We start from the raw sequence: 21,393 nt of genomic DNA on the forward strand, positions 1-21,393 counted from the left end.
AATTTAAATGGTGAACTATGAACGTGAACTATTCATTTACTTGTATGAACTGAACTTTGAACTTGTTCATGAGAGTAGTGAACTTGCACAACAATGTACATTGCCCCTTTTGAATAAATACAAGTAATATAATCTAGTATAATGATAAATATCTGAAGCAGAATATTGAAATACTCAAGAAAAGTACACCTCAGACTTGTTGAGCACAATATTTGAGGGTGCGTACTTGGTTAATTTTCAATACAGAACAATCAAGATTTATAAAAGAAAAATACAAATGACTAAACACATTAAAATAAGATTAAAATAAGATTAATAAGACTTAAAAGGAATCTCACTGTCATGCTTATTAGTAAATGAAAACCAAAATGATCAAAGAGCACCTCAATGTTAAAGTGATGCCTAAAAAAAAAGGTGCGTCAAGCACCTCAATAAAACCTTGACAAAGAAACCATGTTCTTTTCATTGGTGGCTAAATTTGGGAAAAAATGGCAAAAAATTAAATCAATGGTTCCATATTATTTTAAATTGAATGACTGTGTCTTTTGGATGTCACCTTCTTAGGTTCTGCTACAAATTCTTAAATCCCTGAACGAACAGCAAAACAATATTTATTGTGAAAGAATGTTTTTACTTTTAGTTCCATGTTTAGCTGCTCACACAACTGCACTCCTCCTGTGTTAACACCAGGGAGCAGTCATGCACTTGATAAAAGACAGAGGGCATCTCTATGAGTCTTTGTGTGAAATTCAGGACCATGAGAGCAGCTTGCTAACTGTGCGGAGAGGAACCACAAGCAGATAAAGAATATATTGTAGGAAGATTGTTGGAGGCTAGATTATGATCATATTGTAAAGCTCTGGTGATGGAGGTTGTGGGTCAATGTTATAAATATTGTCTTTGAATGTAAAAATTGATGGATGTGTGTTGACGTTTTTAAAAGGCACTGATGATAATTATTATAAAACCTCTTCTCAGTCGATTCATATGCTGATAATACTTGAGCCTTGAGGCTGAGAGTGAAATGCTCCTTCCTAATACCCACATGAAAGTGAGATTCAGAGCTGGATGGCTGCTTTTATGTTACCTCAGATGGTGGCTCTGTGTGATGAATTATAGACAATAGGTTGAGGGCAGCCAACAGTGCATTTATGACAGATAATAAATGTGCACTGCCAAACCAAGCCAATTGAAGTGTGCCGTTCTGGAATGGAAAAAGAAAGAGAAAACGGAGTTCATAGGCACAGATTTTGATATTGTGTCAACACTTTATTATGCATCACCACCATGCAAAATCACTGCTATGAACTTGCTCAAAAATCAAACTAGATATATTTCACACATTTATGATTTTAGATTGGCTTGCCACTTTTTTTCGCCCTCCAAAATGACTGAGTAAAGTTTTCACACTCTGAAAGTACATCAAGAGAGTGTAGGTTGCTGTGCAAGTCATGCACAGGTCTGCGTGAGAGCACTGACACTAACAAAGGAAGCAATGGCGAATGATCTCTGTTCGAACCCTTAATTCATTAACCATTGATAGTAAACACAGTTTGTTCAATGCCCTTACCAGTGTAAACCTTTGAATTTTAGCTATTTGGAAAACCTCTTGGAACCTGTCTTTTAACACACTTTCAATCCATTTACAACTTATATGTAATCAGCCATTTATATGTAGACATTGTACATATATTCAGTTCAAATCTTTCTCAACCAAAATCCCTTTCCAAGCGTCAGATTAAATAAGTTTAACCTCATTTTTTCCCAGTGGACACACGTCGCATCTCTGCAGAACGGGTCGTGTTGTTAGCTACAAGCTGCATCGACAGTTTGAACAAACTCCTCAGTGAGATCATCCAATCAGCTAAGGCAGTGTGTATTATTATCACCGATGTGTCAAATAAAAACAAACCTATCTGATCAATAGCAGTCGGCCTGCTTCAAAACACAAACAAAAAAAATACAAAAAGCCACTTGACATCAACAGTAAGAAATCTACGGAATAGTGATAAAATCTCTTCAGGGGAACCAGGCCAGAGTTATACATTTACAAAAGATTGCAAATTGTATCGTCAATAGCCTCATCTCCAACGTAATCTCAAGTTCCAAACATAAAGCAGATGAGAAAAGAAACCTTTAATCCTGGTTCGTTTCATGTAAAACTCAGAAACATGAGAATTTGAATCTTTGCCGCCGTGTATGAACACTGTTGTCGTACACTGGCGACACAACTCATGTAAAAAGGATACAAATTAAGAAGAAGAAAGTCATGAGTTTCTTTTTATGGCACCTGTGGTATCATAGACAGCTTAGTAATTAATCTCTTTACATCAGCTCACAGTATTACTTGAAATATGTGGTTGGTTAAAAATATATATCTTCACATAAATGTAGTCTGCGGTTGGACTTAGCAATTATTTTCTTTTTCAACTTAAAATCGTCTTCATTTCTTCAGTGCTCGGTACCGTCGGCCCAGTGTCGGCCCAGTGTCGGCCCAGTGTCGGCCCAGTGTCCAGTGTCTTCTACTTTTGTTGCTTTTCATATTGCTCGCCTGTAAGAAATGTTAGAGACAGTTATTTGAAGACATTTGATTGTGTAGATAAAAAAAGTCCTGTAAAGTAGATTGTCAGATACTTACCAGTAACATGGACTAACACAGTCACTGCTGCAGAGTCACCTGTATGAACGCCACCACAGCGGGTTAGAATCATAACGGTGAAGGAGAAATGAAACCATTACAAATATGTCTTTGTTTCCAGTCTCACCATGCACGTTTTGTCTGGTTCCTGCCTGTGCTTCATCAGCTGCTCCAAGCTGAGCTCGTCCTCCAGCTGCTGCTCCAGATCGTTGTCAAAGCTCCTGCAGCACAACACAGGCAGGTTAAAACAGGACAGAAGATTCAAAAACCTTTATCTCTTCACCGCTTTTTTGTCTCATATTTATATCGGCATTCTTGCAAATCAGCACATCTGTCATTTCTTGTGTACTGAATGTGGATGAACCTTTGTTTAAAGGTGATGAAGGGATCTAAAGAGGTTCTGGCCGACAGGTCACCGCGGCCAAAGTCTGAATCCACAGTGCTCTCGGTCTCACTTCCACCCTCTGTGGGAAGAAGAGATATGAAATCAGCTGTTGTGTAAAAAGATTCAGGAGGACAAACATGAGCTCTTTCTGATTCATTTTGACCTGAATTGAGTTCCTTGACCAGCGATGACATTGTGTTGGTGATGGAGTCAGCAGCAATGAGCAGGTCGTTCCTCAAGTTCCTCCTTGGACCTTCAAAACAAAACACAAAAAGAGGAGTTTGGATATTGATTTTGTCCAATTTCTAACCAGACTTAGTAAATGCATGGGTTTGAGTCGGTCACCCTGAGCGAAGGCCTCCTGGACATCCCCTCCCACTCCCATGAGTGAGTCCTGAGGTGTGTGAGTCGGGGTCGTGCCAGCAGAGTCTGAGTGGATGGGTGTGGGGATCGGCCGGCCAATGGTGTGGCTGGGGGAAGAGCGTGGCGAGCCGGGACCCTGAGTCTGAAACACATACACACAAAATGAGTTCTGTGCCACTGAGTTTGTTTACAGAGAATATCATGCTTTAGTACCAAGAAGACTATATATATAATATATATATATATATATATATTATATATATATATATATTATATATATAATTTAATAACATGAGCACAAGACTATTTCATAACCAGGGGTTAAAACACTGCAACAAATCTTAATTTATCACCAAGAAATGCTTAAATAACTCAATCTAATAGCTGTTGAAGTACTAAGAGGCTAATTTGTCCTGAAAGTCAACCAAAATAACAACACACATTACAGAAAAAATGTTAGAAATGCACAAAATGTTGAGTCGCTAAACAGTTTTTGCTTTCAACATGGAATTATTCAAATATTTAACATGCTATTAGAACAGATTTCCTCCGTGAAATATTCCAACCATGCCCACAAACCAAACCACGAGCTTTTATCTCAGCTGGTAAACACAAAAAGTTTTTAGTTTTTAAGGGGAAGCCAAGTGTTTGTTTCAAACATGCTTCCAGGTTTCACTCTCTTAAGCCTTCCACTTTTCAAACTTACGCCTTGTCTCCGCTCCTCCTCCAGCTGAAAAAAATAACATTTTATGGCTCATAAAACCACAAGTATTTCTGGGGGTGGAAAAAAATCCAGTGGGCTCATGAGAATGTGGCTTCCTCATTCGAGTTGAACATGGATTTTTTTGGGTAAATAAAATGATGATCATATCTTTCTTAGAGAGAAGAGGGCATGCTGTCTTGTACGGTGCGATGGAGGATAATTCCAAATTCGGTATCATGTTCTCAAACGGTCTGTCTGGACTCTTGTCTGGCACGTTTAGGTAAATTAACATAATAATTACATTAGCATATTTAATCAATGCCATATTTAAAATTTTACTAACTGACATTGACGTGAGAGGACACGTTCATAACAATCAATAACTTATTTAATTCTTACAGGATTAGAGTCTAGTACCACTCTACCAATAAGTAATGATTTTACTTTGTATTATTACTATATCTGGCCTATATTAAAAATAAGAAGAAGAAGAAGAAGAGGAAGAAGTACTAAAGATATTAAATGCTTTGTTCTTATCTATAGATAAGACTCTTTATTTAGATATGTGAATATATTGTACCTTTATGTTTTTAAGTTTAGAAAAGAAAAGATTACAATGCCCGAATGTTAACGGCGCCCTCCAATGGAGATTTTGTGTAATTTCTGAAGTGTCCTCTTGTGTAAAGTGCAGTGTTTGCTTTCCATCAGCCACAGCTGGAAGGAAATGTAAAACAGGGCCCATTCATCATCAGGCCATGTTGCTTACACCTGCATCAATATCAGAAAGAACACATACAAGCTACAGCACATGTCCATGTAGTTTTATATTAACATGTTAACACAATCTTCAGCATAATTGATTCTGGCTAAGACGGTCATGTAAAAAAAAAAAACCCACATCTGTATTGTTCCCCACAGGAAATAGAGTGTGTGTCCTCCTTCAGTAATCATGGAGAGGACTTCATCTGTATGTGACTACTGTGCAGTGAGAGAGATGAGAGACACGTCTCCGGTACCTTGAGAAGCATCATTAGCTGCTCCAGCTGCACCATGAGTTCCCTGCGACTCTCCTGCAGAGTCGACATTCTTTGTTCGAGCTCATCTTTGCGTTGCCTGACAGAGGAAACAAGTTGTACAGTGAGAAGACACCACAATGTCACGTCAGTGGAAAAACAAGGAGGCAGACATCACGAGCATCTGCGGTTTGCAACATATGTTGTTTGTTTGCTTTGTAAAGCGACAGGTAATCACAGAAGGTAGGTACTACCACAGCCTGAGCTAAACTGGGACCACACACTGCAGTGGGACGGATGGAGTTAGCAGGGTTACCTGAGAAGACGGAGCTCCGCCAGCAGAGTGGGGTTCTGCTGACCCCGGTCAGGAGGCGGCTGGGAGGCCTCCTCGTGTTGGATCCGCAGCCGCTGGATTTCCTGCAGGATTTCTCTGGTGACGGGCACAAACATATGCAAATACAAATTCAAAATCAGATAACAATGTTTAAATCTGAACAGAAATCTTCCATAACTGAGGTTTTTTGGTCTTGGTTCACAAAAAAGCTGTTAATACAACAGTTTCCATACTCAAGACGACAGACAGGGTATTTTAGCTTTATTTATGGATACTGGGAGGAGGTGGAGACATCATCCATCTTAAATATTCCTTATACCTGAATGTTTGCCTCTTTTTTGGTTTCTGTATTGATTTGATTTAAATGTTAACATTTGCTGTTACATTCAATGTTAAGTTGTCTTACCCGTAATTGTTTTTCTTCGACTTATCCTGTTTTATTAATTTTTTACGATATTTTAATTTGCTGCCTAATAGAAAATGATCTATACAATGCATGTCCCTATATTGCTTGTCCACTATTTATTGATCCAAATTTCAAATAAGAACAGTTTGTAATCTTCTTGAGTAGTCTTTCAGTAATGGATGTGTTTTCAGGTCAGAATTTATTTTTGCGGTGGAATTTATGAAGAGACAGAGAGAAGAAGTGAGCAGCATCACAGCAGCAGTCATCCCTCACCTGTTTTTGCTCTCCAGCTCGGCAATGAGCTGCCTCTGCTGTTTGTTGGCATCCAGAGAGTAGGGGAGGTCTGTGGGGATCCGCTGCTGTTGAGCCTGTCGGTGAAACCAAGCAGGAGATGTCACGTGACCTGGCAGTTACCTCTGGATGATGTCACCCCCGCTGCCTTATCTCACGTCTCACAGGGGGAACAAAACGGTTAAGTCACCAGACATCCATCAGGAGCCGATCGGAGGATACACGTCTGCTTAGAAAAGATCACCACCTGTAAATCCCCTTTTTCATCTCAGCAATAAAACAGACCCGAAACCCCCAAAGGTGGAGTAGCAGCGAACGTTAAACCCTTTTCTCATCAAGGACAGATTTTTGGCTCTGAACAGTGATAAAAGATGCCACGATATGATGTGTGCAATAAATGTCTTATATATATATATATATATATATCTCACCGCAGCATCAGCAGCCAGTCTAGCAGCATAGCGGGCGATGAGACTGTGCTCTTCATCTTGATGGTTACTGGTCTCGAGCAAACTGATCAAGAGGAAAATAGAGATGGGAGTCACAACGCGATACAGTTAATAACACACAGCGAGATCAAATATGCAGGAAATTATACCAAAAAACAAAAAAATCCAAGAAAGTCTATTTTGCTGAAGAGTCTTGATTAATCAGAAAAGGGTTCAGAAGTCGTTCTGTGGCAGCCAAGGCCTCAGTCATCAGGCCGAGCTTCTTATGTAAAACCACAAGAGCAGGAATGAAGATGTTATTATATGAAAGTGGAGGTGGAGTAATCACTCGGTTTGTATTTAAATGACATGAGGATTCAAACACACACACACACACACACACACACACACACACACATATCATAAAAGCACTCAAATGCACTCACACAGGAGGATATGTGTATCTGTGTGAAATGTGTTTGTGTATGCGTGTGTATTTGTACTTATATCTTTGTGAGGACCATTTGGACAAATCCATCCATCCAGACTTGGTGGATAAGACTTGTTTTCAGGGTTAGACATTTAGTTGTGATAGTGTGTGCATGTGTGTGGGTGTGGGTGTGGTCCAGGTTTTACTCATCATTATGGGGACTTGCTTCCTTATGGGGCAAAAGCAAGTCTTCATAACTAAAGTCTCTGAATTCTAAGTTGAAGTCGGGTTTTAAAGGGTAAGGGTTAAGTTAAGGTTCAGGGTAGACAGTAGTAACTATGGTTGGGTTAGAGTAAGTTTCCAGGAAGTATAAGTCAAAGTAATGCTCTGAAGTCAAGGAGATGCCACTGTGTGTCTGTCTGTCTGTGTGTGTGTGTGTGTGTGTGTGTGTGTGTGTGTGTGTGTGTGTGTGTGTGTGTGTGTGTGTGTGTGTGTGTGTGTGTGTGTGTGTGTGTGTGTGTGTGTGTGTGTGTGTGTGTGTGTGTGTGTGTGTGTGTGTGTGTGTGTTTGTGTGTGCTGGTGGGGATGATGGGTTTAGTGGTTAACTATAATACACATGGACAAAAATGATAGATGGCATTTAATCATCACTGATACACACAAACACACACAGCGTATTAGTGCACACACACAGAGAACACAGCTGACACTATGTTCATGTTGCTGAGGAAATTAGCATCGATGCCTCAAAGGGGAGAGAAGATACACAACTCTCATTAATATGCAGCATCTACAGATCAAACAAACCTGACACGTTTCGGAAATGAGTTTGTATGGAGGAAAAATTACAGCTAAAAGGTATCAATTAACAAACTAATCTGCCCTGAGGATTGGAGTTGTATAACCTAATGTGACAAATTAGACAACAACATGTGCACTACAAACTAAACTGTGGCCATATATACCTGTAAAGTATTTATTTTCAATGCAATTTAAAAAAAATATTGGAATCGAATCAAATCTACATTTTCCGATTGATACCATTTTGGACACAAACAGTTATGAAAAAGAGGATGAATGGAAATAATGTGCTGAGGTTGAGGTTCCTACTCTGACAACAAGCAGCGCTAGGCCTGTAACATCCAGATAAAGTTAGATCAGGGGGAAGGAGTGGCGAGGTGGCGGTTCAGCAGAGCACATAGTTTCCACTGGCGTCTGGCAAACACAGCAGCACACACCAACTAACCATGATCTGGGGTTGTTTTGGAGCAGATTCACATAGAGGCCAATCAGAACATGTTCGTCAGCAAGTCTATCGGCCACATCGAGGTTGTAGTTCAACCTGGAGCAGCGGCAGGGTTTCACAGAACATAAAACAGAACGTTACACAGGTGACAACAGAGGGGACGAGGGACGAGGGGAAAGCTGAGAGAGAGGACAAAAGAGAGGAGGAAGAGGAGGAGGAGGAGGAGGAGAGTGGCTGGAAAAGCAGCCTTTCATGGGTGACTAGAGAGGAACAAGGCCATATTATGTTCGGGAGAGACCCCGCACCGATGAAGGCCGGGAGCACGATCAAGGACATGCCCATGAACTCTACGAGCTGCATGCACTGTTTACCTTCTACAAGCATCAATCACTCAGTGCTCCGTTATTAAAACTACTATCTTTAAGTCAAACTGCCCCAAAGGTACATCAGGCATGCACACGGTTTTACTGGTGGATCTTAAAGAGGCTTTGCACCTTCTCCACCTGTGTCACACACAGCTGTAATGTAGCAGCCATGTCAACTTCTCTATCAGGGTTCATACACATTTTGACCAATGGATTTCCTTGACTTTTCAATAACTTTAAACCAAATTTCCATGCCCGAACATTTTGTGAAATCTCGGTGTATACGCGAAAAAGTGACAAAATGTAGTATTTAAACTAACAATTAGAATTCCAAGGCATACAGTATACCTTAAATGACACAAACCCAAGTATGTCTGCTTATATTTTGAGCGTATTTCCTTAAAAGCATTTGAATTATTTAAAACTCAGCGTAAATTAACGAAATGAAAATATGAATATAACAAATTTCCAGGCCTGGAAAAACACATTTTAGAATTCCATGACTTTCCCAGGTTTTCCATGACCGTACGAACCCTGCTCTATAAACAGATTCTACGTGTGAATATGATGAGATTTGGGGGCCGGACGCCTTCTGGTTTCCTTCTGGATTTTATAGATTGACCAATCACGTTTCAAACAGGCAGAACACATTGCCTGAAATATATTGGCTATATGCAGATAGTGGTTAATGGAGAAGAGCCAAAATGTGCAGGGACGACACCTACAAAGAGTTTTCTGTTCTTGTGGAGAAACCCAAGGACTCGTGGATTGTAAACTGTCTGCGCCGAATGGAAGATGGAGTCTCAACCCAGTTTTGTGCCGTCTACACCAGAGTCCCCAAATAGATTGGCCGTAGCCCCCAGAGGCTAATGCCTCATCGGATGATAGTTGATTTACTCCAAGATTGCCAACATGGAGGAGCACAAAATAATTAGTCAAACTAGAAATAGAAAGATAAGAATGAGGACAAGGTCAGTCTGTCCAATATTTAAAGAAAAAAACCGACAGTTCAGACAAGAGAAAGAGGTTGTGCCTGAAATCACTCACTCATTCACTCCTCCCTACTCGTTGTATAGGGATTCCACAATAACCTGTAGAGCTAAGGAGTTATCTACTGTACATGTTTGTCAGAATGAGCGACACTTTTTAAGCTACACAGTCAAAGTGCAGCTTTAAAATAAGTCTGCGTTAAAGTTTAGGGCACATGGGAAAATGTACTGACATAAGAGTCTAAAAGTCAGGTTGGCATCACTCGGTTTTGATTTCAGCATCACAAGTCCTCCACCTGTATAACGCCACAGTATTAAATTGGAGGACAGTCCCTTCAACTGTGTATTTCAGGGCTCTTAAATAAACTTTATTTGTAGGTTACGGAATCTTATCAGGTTCTCTTCAGTCCCTGTTGTACAAATACTAACCAGTGGACGTCCAGAGGGCACATCGCCTGAGAGCTTTGTAGTATATCAGCTCGCAGGCTTTGCAAACAGGAGCCTCAGTGTACGATGCTCTGACATGCACTTCAAGAACAACCTGCAGAACAGCCATCACTCATCGCATCATCCGCATGTTTTTATATACGTCATGAAAGGATGTAGTGTTCCGCTTTCTTCATCAAATGCAGGTGCAGGGCAGCTCAAAGATTTCTTTAAACTTCCAAAACACATGAACCGCAACTGAAAAAAAGGGTAAAATCCTGTTTCATGTGAACAGGTCAAATCCATTCACAGGAGTTTGGGAATTTATACATCTTAGGAGCTGGAACTCAGACAACTGGCAGTTAGACTTCCCCATTTCTGTGTGATTGAAAAGATAGATAATAGACCCGCTAAACTAATGGCCAGCAATCTTTATGATGCATGCTTCATCTAGCGTCTTTGAAACAGCCCCTCGAGTAAAACTATATAAGCCCCTGGTTTCCTTAGGATGATAAGCACTCTAGTTTATGCCCTATGATTATTATCTATATTAGTTCACGCATGCGTTTCGGCTACAAAAGCATTCTGGTGTGCACACCTGTGTCACTTACCCTCTCCCTTTGAACAGATGCGGAGCAGTCCCAGTCAAGGGCTTTCTTTGCTCAACATCATTATTCTTGCTGTAAGGCAAGCCCATTTACATTCAGCGCCAGGGAACCACAAAATAAAAGCATACGCACACACACACACACACACACACACATTCTCTCTCTCTCTCTTACACACACACTGCGAGGAAATAAAGACGGTGTGGGTCACAGAGTCTACAGGACACGAGGCCTTCAGGGAGCACGGGAAACTGAAAAGAGCTCCTGTTAAAAATCCAGGACATCCATTGTTCCCGCTGTCTTACTCACTTTTTGGTGGAGTAAGGGTTCCCTGATGTCGGCATGGAGTGGGAGAGCGAGTGGTCGTTGGTGAAGTTCACTGGTCTTGGTGGCCTGTAAAAGGGAAATTACATATTACTTATACTTAAGTAAAATTATAAAAATGCTGTAAGGAAAAGCGTTTGACTTTTTGTGAATTACTAGGGATCTCCAAAAGAATATTTCATTAGACAACTTTCTGTACATGTAACAGAAGGTGGCAACAAAGTGGGGATATAATTAGTCAACAATGAAAACGTGCAATGAACTGAGGAGCGGACGAGCGGATCAACAAACACAGCAAGTGCTCGGATAGAAACTAATGATGGACAGTGTGGCAGCAGTAGGGAGGGATGGCACTGTGGTTAGCACAATGAGCACAAAGGATGTCAATCGAACAAAATGTACAAAAATACATTCTGCGGTGCGTCAAATAATCAAAACAAACTCACCACGTGTCTCTATTTCGAGGAAAGTAAAAAAACAAGGAAGGAAATGAACGTAATTTATTACAATCAGCTCATTTTTTTGAATTTATCAAAATATGAGGGAAATAAATTTAAGGAAATTAACCTTTTTTTTCAGTGAATTTCCCGAGAACACTAAAAGGAAACTTACTGGAGTCAGACTGGAAAAATAAAAACATCTCATCACAGATATGTGATTGTGCGTATATTGAAAACTACAGTAAAGAAAGGCCAAATATGTGTGAGTCTGCCCACTAGAGTGTATTTTTCAACTTTAGAAGACATTTATCTAATAAGTATTGAGCTTGAGCCTGTACACCAACTGGCTGCTGTATCATTTGGACTGTTCAAAGTTCAACATTAAATTTACTTAAAATTTGGAGGTATATGATGTTTTTACAGTTTTTATTCTCTCTGGTGTCTTATAGTCTCTTTTTTGATTGTGTAGGTCAGCAAATTTAAAAAGCCCAAAGTCCCCAGTGAATGGAAATCCTCTCCCCTACAGAGAACACTTTTACTCCTGAACCGCCTCGTCTGCACTACGGCCGATACCTCCGCATCATTGTGATGTCATGTGACCTGCATCATGTGACCTGCATCATGTGACCTGCATTTTCTGAACATTAGAGCACGTAAACCTTTTCAAGTGCCCAACTAAATTAAAACTATGAACCTGAATATGCAAAATGTCACCTTTATATTTTACAGAATAAATATTGACAAAATAAAACACTGTAGCAGCAGCAGAAGGTACTTTGTGTACTAATACCTATTTCAGCCTTTAACAGACAGTCTGCTATAAAGTCTGTGTCGTTTCATTATTTATAAGGAAACAGAAAACATCGGTCAAGTGAATGAAACGGTAGAAGCAGCATTGCCGATTACAATCATTCCCAAGGCTGTAATTAAGCCTCATTGATCAGTGGAACCAATTCCTGACACTCAGATGCAGCTACAGGATAAATCTCAGCTGGGGGGGGGGGGTTGAAATCAGGGGCCCTGAAAATAACACACCTCTCTGATTCCTCTCTCCTTCTGTGCTGTGGAGAATTAAAAGAGAGAGGAGGTGGACTTACACAATGTGAGCTAGGTTGAGAGGCTTCTCCGGCGTTTCGAGGAACATGGCGTGAAGAGGCTCTCTGCTGGACGCACAGCTCAGCGACTTACTGAGTGCGCGGGACAACTTCTTAGCCGGGGATTTCTGGGGAGAGACACGGGGGGTGAGACACAGATTTCAGAGGACGTGGAGACGCTGATGTCTTTCTAGAGGACGAGGCAGCGTCATGGCAGCGTCACCTGCGTCGCAGCGTTTGCCGTCACTCACGTCGCGGTGAAGCGGAGCGAGAAGAGCCACAGTGACTGGTCCAGTGCAGACACACCCCCCCCCCCTCCTTCCCCTCCTCCTCCTCCTTACCCATGACGTATACTCCTTCATCTGGTGCTGGTTGCTATGGGAACCGCTGGCATGCCCCCTCCAGAAGCAGTCCTGACAGAGCTGGTAATTATGACATTGCTGGCAGCGGTAGCGGAAGCCCATCATACTCTCAGTGTGGCAGTAGGAGCACTCGACCGGGTGAAAGACTGCAGGGGAGGAGAGGAGGGGTCAGACACACAAAACGACCGCACGCACAGACACACACGCACGTAAACAGATGTGACGGCAACCCAGATATTTTTGCGAGTTGCAGCGAGTGATTTAAGGACAGATGTGCGGGGATATTGAGCCGGTTCTGATGAATCAACACAAGCAGCGTCAAACTGAAGATGTGTAAAGATGTCACGGTGTTTCATCTGCTCACAGGGAGGTGGCCTGTGATGAGGAGTGCATCACAAACACGCCCAAGCACTCACGCACAGGATGTGAGGTCCCTATGGGGTGTCTTCACTGGGTGTGTGCGTGTGTGTGTGTGTGTGTGTGTGTGTTTTGTGCATGTGGTGACTCAAGATTATGATGCAAAGCTGAACTTTACATCCACCCGGCCTCGCTTGCTTTCCCTCCCCGCTTATGAATATCCCGTGTGCCGTCTTACCGTTCTCCACGTTGGCCAGCCGATGCATGAGAGGAAACCACACCAGACACTGAGGGGGCGGGTCTGACATCAACGTATCGAGGAATGTGTTGAGGGAGACCTTTTTCTGTTGATGTGAGATTCAGCCACAACGTCAGTGCTAAAACAATCACACATCCGCTCAAAGCATCGCACTCTTCAAAGGTCCTCACCTGCTGTGCGAAGCAGGTTCTCGCAGCTTGCTCTGTGTAACCGAACGAAGGGCCCTCAAAAACCGCCATGGGCAATTTGAGAACCTCCCTCAGGAATTGGTCAAACTGTGCGTACACCATTATTCCAGCGGAATCCGATATCTGGGAAAAGATATCTGGGAACAGCGCGGGGAGACATTACACAAATGATTCAGACTAATTGCCACCACACTCGGCTAATTATAACATTACACAATGCAATTATCCCACTTATAAGTGAAAACAAATCAATGTAAAACAGTTATTCAAATGAGACGTTGTAATACACCAGCAACACGGCCCTCCTCTTTTTCTTTCATAAACTATTCGTAGTGCACCCACAGATTCAGGAGATTATGTAAATAACCAAATCTTTGGGAAAATGAATAATGACTTCTCCCCTGATAACACAGCACTTCCTCCTCTCTGCAGAAAGAGATGCAGAAAATACAGCTACAAGAAGTCTGTATTCCAAATTCCAATGCAATACATTACTTAGACAAGAAGAGTGTGAACTTTACAGAGTCAATTGGCTGATTTATTGCAGGTAAAAGTGTTGATTTTAATTTTAATTGTTCACAATTAAAAGCTAAATAAGGATTTGTTGTTTTGCTTACATCTTAATTTATCCAGAATCTTCCCACCACACACAGTTGCTACGGCCATCTTCACGACAAAGACAGTGACCTGGCCGAGGCCCTCCCTGTAAAAAGAGGACAAACATTTTACAATATAGTCAGAGTCTTTTAAATTAAACCGTTAATGTTTATGATGAGGTGAATTCAGCAGTTTTTTTATACACAACCTTGAAAAACAAATTACAGTCATCATCGTCTTAACAAACTGTTTACCCCTCCACTCTTCACCAGTATGTTGTGACAATATTTCGAATTCTACATTAATAGTCTGTATTTTCACTGAAGACACATTAGAATCCCTCTGCACACTCCACTAGCCCACATCAAATCCCCAGACGTGAAAGCACACAACCAGCCGCTGACCGTCATGTGACCGGTTACTCACGGGTCGTAGGCTGCCAGGAGGAAGTTGAGCAGCAGGCTGATGGACTGCTCCACGTTGATCTGGTGCGTGGTGGGCATGCGTTTGTTCAGCTGGTACAAAATGGTGGACAGTACCATCTCCAGGCGAGCCACGGAGAGCTCAGCGGTGAGGTCCATGGTGTTGAGCCCGTTCTCTCGGAAAGCCTCGATCACATTCCAGATGTCCACCAGGTGCACTGGAGAGCAAAGAGAGAAACAGCAAATCAACCTTTTCATGGAGGGGGGGAAAAAGAAATTAGCAGAGTCGTGTAGTTCGAAATGCTTCATACTCACGGTTACATTTCTTCTGCACAAATCTGAGTTTGCAAGCCGTTCTGTATGTTGACAATCGGATGGAATCCAAGTCGTGGGCCCCTGAGGAAGAAGTTATCATTACAAATGGTGAAAAGCTAAATATTAACTTCGTAGTGGGACTGCATAGAGACCTGGAGAGTTCAAGACAATATGAAATCATTGTATCATTAACTGCAGTCATTTAATATAACAATTTAATAGCAAAACAAAGTCCATCTTATAAAATGTTTCTTTATCCTGACTCAGTTTATTGTAGTTATCTTCTTTTATAATAATAATAATATTTTTCATAGCCCCTTTCAAAGCCCAATGTAGTTAACATATTTTAGGGAGAATGACATTTTCTTTTGTTTCTATTTGACCCGAAACCCTTTCACTTCATAAAGTCATATTTCATCACTAAGTCTGTGTCTTTGATTGGCTTTGATTGGGTTTGAATGAGCAGGCAGCCAATTTAAAAACCGCCTTTTCCTTTAGTTTTGACCGGCAGACTAACTGTTTGTAATTTTGTTATCCATTCAGTTCATTTTATTCTGACAGGAAATGTTGCAATGTGTTCCAAAGCTTTGGAGTGTCACTGGCAATTTGACTTCACAAACTAAATAAAAAGATTTATGTTCTGTTTTCACAAAGGTGTTCTGGGGCCAGTGCTTTTGTTTTCCCGCTGTGAGCAGCTCCTCCGTTTCCTTTGCTTTGTGATGTGTCCATCAACAGCACATCCAGAAGATTAAACGTTTCTTGGTGTAAGTTAACTTTATACACCACTTAAAAATTATCCAAAAATCTGGAGCAGTTTTGAAAAACATTACTGTAAGACATGGCAATTTGAGATAAAAAAAAATTTCTTGCTAAAGGAATAAAGCATAAAATTACCTGTAGACCTGTTTTGGAGATGAAATAGTACATAAACACAATAACACAGTTCCTATAATCTAATTTTTTAAGGCTCTGTGTATAAAAATAACTGAGCATTCATTAATGTTATTAACGCCCATGTTTTCATATGATTACAAGCTAAAATAGCTGCAGAGAAAAAGGTAAATTAACTCAGTTATTGTGAAAAGAACAATATGAGTAAAAAACCTAATAGTAAAACTTTGAAAACAAAGAAGAAGACATAACAGACTGATTCACATTGTGTAAATAGTGGGAGAGCGTGAGTTCATTCTGGAGGCCTGTCTGTCTGTGTTTAAAATCCATCTGCTTGACTCTGGTGGAGACGCTCGTCTTTGCTCTACACGAAAGTTACCGACAGGAATTTGCTATTTTCATGTTCAGCGTGTAAAACAGCCGGGGACAGATCACACTGCACAGAGCACTTACTCATCTCAACAAACAGTTGCCTTCGATCTGCCATGTTGTCACCTCTCCGCCCGCTGTCTTCAATCATTCTGCTCAGGGAGAGAGGAGAGTGATGTCAGAGCCTGTGTGTAACCCTGTTATTGACAGAAAAAGATCCAACTGAAGACAATCGCTGAATGTGAACCTTGACTTAAATCCTGCTTCATAACCCCTTAGTAAGATTGGTTACCACATAGGTAGTTAGCTAGTTAGATGTACATGCGGTTTACATTAAAGCAGTTTTTGATAACCTGCAGACAAAAGGACATCACAATTCAAGAATCTTTAGGTGAAGAAAGTAGAAGAGCTCTGACTTATAAGCCCAAGCACAACGTTTCAACATTTGGAGGAATCTAAATCTAACAGGCCGGCTGTGTCAAGTCATGTGTGCTAAACTATGTTCGGACTGTTTGAGGCAAGAGGTAAAAGTACCTGATGGACTGATATGCACAACAACAGGGTGGTGGTGGTCTGGGGGGGGGGGGGGGGGGGGGGGGGGGGGGGGGTCCACATAACTAGTTAACCTGGCCCTGGGGAGGACTTAAGTAAGCAGAGGACAAGACTTTGAAAAGGGGCAAAGCAGCAGAGAGAATGCTCACACCATGCCTCGCTGCACAACGTCTGAGGCAATCTAATACACCTAGTCATGTGGTTAGTTGCCATGGCAGCAAAGATCCCAGCCACTCTGTTCGTAAAAACATAGAGCTGGTTCCCCCCCACAACACACACACACACCCCCACGCACGCACACACACACACACCTCCCACTGCAGACAAGTTAAGTTTGCAGAGGAAAGTTTTGAGCGCTAGTAAGCATCTTGTAGGAGGTAACGCTCGGTGGGTTGAGAGTTGAGAGCCCAGTGGCACATGTGGCTCGAAACCAGTGGCTCCTGCAAGACAATCATTCAGGCGTGTGCGATTTCAAATTACTGACAGTGATTGTTTGGACCCTAAATATTATTACCGCAAAAACCTGTGATGCAAGAAATATCAGAATGAGTCTGGAAACAACGGTGCACTTCGTTCTTTTGCTGTCCTCCACCTGATTTGAGTCAGTGCATGCACTTGGTTACTGAGCTCTCTGAATCTTTGAAATCCTCTTTAAGAGGGAAAAGATTAGTCTAATACGTGAATCCTGGATTTTCAGGATCAAGTCCAGCATTTCAGGAGATCCCCTCACAAACACAGGATTAATGGCACGTTACCCTGACGAGACAGAACGTCCACATATGAGAATGAAACTCGCCCGCATGTTAGGTTCATATCATAATGTGATGTGGCAAAGGACAAGATTGTAATAAAGCAAATAATAAAGAGGGGATTCATCATTTAAGGCAACGATGAATGCACCTTCAACAGTAAACAGCAGTTTCAGATGTACACACACAGCAATGACAGGCCACTGCCCATTGTAGTCCAGTATCATCTTGAAAGTAATGGCCACGCAAGCCCATTCATCACCTGCAGAGCGAATGAACGGAGAAATGTATGATATCATAACACTGATATCCTTCTCCTCATCATGAACAAACACCTCCCGGGTGCCAGCTCCGTGACCTTCTGCGGTCCGAGTATCGGAAAATAACTGAGATGGATACAATCTGTCGCAAAAGATATATTAAACCAGCAGAGCCAATAGGAACGGGGGCGATAGCGAAGGGAACGAAATGATCGACATACCTTTCATAAAGCACCATAGTGGCAGCCCTCCCTTTTTTCCCAAGCCGAGTCAGTTCACCTTGTAGAAACAATTGTCCACAACTACCTCCTGACACCAGAAGTGGCCCAAACGGCCGAGCAAGATATCTGAAATTAGAAACTGTCAGCGAAGGATCCAGCCTGTGCCGCCTCTATCTTTAACCACGAATGAGAAGGCTCTACATTCTTGTACAGCTTTACTGACTCTCTAGTTGCAGACCCCAAACCTCATTCCTGGCATGTGCCCAGCAAACATTACTCTCTCTCTCTCTCTCCCTCTGTGGCACTGTCACAACCGGCCACATCGGATAAAATAACTGCCCTTAAAAGACCAAAATCATCATTTACCATTGGCACTGCAGAGGAACTGGTGGAGATAGACGCTGCCAAAACCAAACCGAGGCTCTCACAGGCAGGACTCACTCCAGCTTTGGTCTTCTGTTCGGCCAAAATATTCAACTAGGTCTCAGGCCAGCAACAGAAATATGCCTTATTAGTCAGTTATTTATAATATTAATCTATTTTTAGCGGGCTCAATAGAACACGGAGGACAGTGCTGCTAATGCATGTTCTCCCCGGTGAACTCGGAGCGGGATTGTCATGCAACATATCCAAACACAAGCACTTACTTGAGTTACACGGCAATCTGTGTTTGGCCGGCTCGGTACAGCACATCGCAGCTGTTGCCACTGATTGGGCCAGAGTTATTTTTACATCATAAGACCGTAAACTGCTGTGGCCCTCCGAATCCCATTCCCCCCCCCCGGCAGGAGGAAGAATAATAAAAACACCACTGACTTATTAGGGTCAACCAGATGCCCGTTGCTGGAGTAGGTGGTGAAACTATCTGGGTTCAGACAGTGATGTCTGCCGGAGGGCCCTCTGCTCATCACCATGGCTCCGGCTGCAAAAAGGCCAAAACTTTGGGAGCCCCGCGTGAGGCTACTAATGTGTGGTTGCAGGTGCCATTGAGTTTGTTGCACAGACTAAAACAATGTGAGAAAATATTAGAAACACAAGAATATGCAGATAGGACTGTATATCTGACTGTGCAAAATGTGTGGTGTGTTACCCAGCACTGATAAGCTCTGGAAGAGATGTAGTCCTGGGAATAGAAGTGTCAAGTTGCACCGTGAACAATAAGGAGAACACGTCAAAAACCACCACATTAAAACTGACCAGACAGAACAGGGCAGCCAGACAGGCAACAGGCACCCTGTGGTACAAAGCTCAGGCGTCACCTGTCACGCTGGAGAGAAACACCTGTATCGACGAGAGACAAAGCTCCCACTGTCACACACACACACAAACACACAGACACACATACACACACACATCTGCCCGCAAACTGCGACTCCATTCCCTGCGTCTCAGATCCTTGAAACTTGAAACTCATGTTCAGCCACAGGGACGAAGTAGGTTAAGGTCGCTGCTGTGCCGCCGGTGCCAGATTCCACCGGCAGCACTTGCAACAAGACTTACCACAATGAATTTCGAGGCATGTCATGAAACATCCTTGTGTTTGTTTCACTCCCGGGGGGGGGGGGGGGAGAACCCGTCAGCGGCTCGCGTCGTGTCCACGCACTGCGGAGCGATCAGGGCTTCTTCTTCTTCTTTGGTGTGTCCCGCTGCTGCATCGCTGCACGAAGCGGCCGCTCCGCCGCCGCTCGATCCACGCACAGCTCGTGGGGGTGGAAATGTGCCGGCAGCGCGCAGACGGACTGATCTGAGCTCAGGCTGCGTTCACCTCCGCTGTGTGGCCTGCACCATGACGTAATGCGGGACCTCTTCGCTTGCGTCAGTGTTGTGGTCCGGCTGCAAAATGTTGAATGCAAAAAAAAAAAACTGTAACCACCAACACACATGCACACATGATTCTATATATCTTTATTTTATTTAGTTATTATTTTATTTTATTCTATTTTGTTTGATTTAATTAAATTGTCATGTTTATGTATATATAGCTATATGTATCTATACACTTACTTTGCTTTAAATGTGTTGTCAAACCTATGCTTGATTTCTTTGTTAAATAAAAAATATGGCAATAAAGAAAAAATTATTAATATATTAAATGGATGATTATTTAAAGGTTAAGTGTGGAAGATTTAGTGACATCTAGTGGTGAAGTTGCAGGTTGCAGCTGAATTCCCCCTCACCTCACCCTCCCCTTCCAAAAGTGATGTAAAAACAACATGCAGCCTCCATATAAAGGACCGGCCCCTGATGTAAATCTAAAGTATTTAAATATAAAGAGTAAAGTAAACTACAAGCGGTACCATTTAGTTAATTACACACAAGTGAAAATATTACTTGGATTATTTTACATTCAGTTTTTGCCAAAAAGATCCCTTCCACCTAAATCTGACACACTGGACCATTTGCACGTTGAAGCATTTCTTTCTGCATTTATGTGATTTACGGAATGACGTCACGCAGTTCAACCGAGTGTTATTATTGGGTGCTTCAAATTTCAGCTACATCCTCATTTCATAAGGAAATATATTTTTAACGGTGATTGATGAAGTGTCCTTTACTAGTTGAGAAAATTCTCCTTCTTCCTTCCTTCATATGAATTAGCCAGAGCACACGGTGTTACAAAGCTGAGGAAATGACTGTGGTTTCTTATTCATTAAGTGAATTTGACAAGATAATGATGCCAAAAAACAACACATTTAGTAGAAAAAAAGCACACAGCTGTACACAATGAAAGGGATGCAGGCTGAATCCCTTTGAGCTGCTTCAGGTTCAGGTTGCTGGTATTGTGCATGCTGACTCCCTGTCACGCTGCCATGTCTAACTGGGACACATTGAACTGCAGAGCCATTGTTAATGTTATCAGCAACATCTGTCCTGGTTCCTACTGGGACAGGTCAACATGCCTGCAGTGAAACAAGGCCTGTAGAACACCATGCAGGTCTGTAGATCAAGTGACCCAATAGAACATAAAGTAGCCTGGTGAAGGTCAGTCCAACCTTCAGCAGTAAAATGGAACATACACCTGAATACACATAATACAAATTCAAAAGACTACAACTGATGGCAGAGCAATGAAAGTACTTTACTGTAATATATTCTAATACTACTACTCCTCCTCCTTCCAATACTACTACTACTACTACTACTACTACTACTACTACTACTAATGATAATAATAATAATATTAATAATAACAATAATATGCAGTGCAACTACAAATTTAAACAAGTAAATAATAAAGATCTGCTTCAATATTTTAAACAAACTTTGTTGAAAATGTACACACAAACGTTTATGTAAAAGTTTTTAATATAGTATCTTTACTTGTCAGTGAGTTTTTCCATAGTGTAGTATCAATTTCAAACAGGTTA

At 41.9% G+C, this 21,393-nt stretch overlaps 1 protein-coding gene across 3 annotated transcripts; it reads right to left on the reverse strand.

Annotated features, from left to right (window-relative positions):
- Positions 1-1,244: 1,244 nt before the first annotated feature.
- dtna (dystrobrevin, alpha) lies at positions 1,245-19,568 on the reverse strand. 3 transcript variants are annotated; one of them, XM_053438778.1, is made up of 22 exons: positions 18,026-18,193; positions 16,328-16,395; positions 14,984-15,064; positions 14,673-14,886; positions 14,267-14,352; positions 13,632-13,786; positions 13,441-13,546; positions 12,825-12,991; positions 12,487-12,611; positions 10,935-11,018; positions 10,629-10,709; positions 8,238-8,333; positions 6,565-6,646; positions 6,116-6,210; positions 5,419-5,532; positions 5,106-5,202; positions 3,369-3,528; positions 3,187-3,276; positions 3,003-3,102; positions 2,766-2,859; positions 2,639-2,677; positions 2,456-2,551 (listed from the first exon to the last, which is right to left on the reverse strand). In XM_053438778.1, the coding sequence occupies exons 1-21, from the start codon at positions 18,040-18,042 to the stop codon at positions 2,660-2,662; spliced, it is 2,130 nt and encodes a 709-aa protein (XP_053294753.1). In that variant the 5' UTR covers positions 18,043-18,193; the 3' UTR covers positions 2,456-2,551; positions 2,639-2,659. The 3 variants fall into 3 exon arrangements, with proteins under 3 accessions (XP_053294752.1, XP_053294751.1, XP_053294753.1); XM_053438777.1 differs by lacking the exons at positions 8,238-8,333; positions 10,629-10,709; positions 18,026-18,193 and adding an exon at positions 19,526-19,568 and having other exon boundaries at positions 1,245-2,551; XM_053438776.1 differs by lacking the exons at positions 8,238-8,333; positions 10,629-10,709 and having other exon boundaries at positions 1,245-2,551.
- Positions 19,569-21,393: the final 1,825 nt, after the last annotated feature.

Source organism: Pleuronectes platessa, chromosome 13 (genome assembly GCF_947347685.1).
Source record: "Pleuronectes platessa chromosome 13, fPlePla1.1, whole genome shotgun sequence".
Classification (NCBI taxonomy): domain Eukaryota; kingdom Metazoa; phylum Chordata; class Actinopteri; order Pleuronectiformes; family Pleuronectidae; genus Pleuronectes; species Pleuronectes platessa.

Excerpts from the sequence above, each read along its gene's own strand:
- dtna (XM_053438778.1), bottom strand. Across the intron at positions 15,065-16,327 it reads GCAACTGTTTGTTGAGATGA|GGGCCCACGACTTGGATTCC; the intron begins GTAAGTGCTCTG and ends CTTCTTCCTCAG. Across the intron at positions 13,547-13,631 it reads GAACCTGCTTCGCACAGCAG|AAAAAGGTCTCCCTCAACAC; the intron begins GTGAGGACCTTT and ends TCACATCAACAG.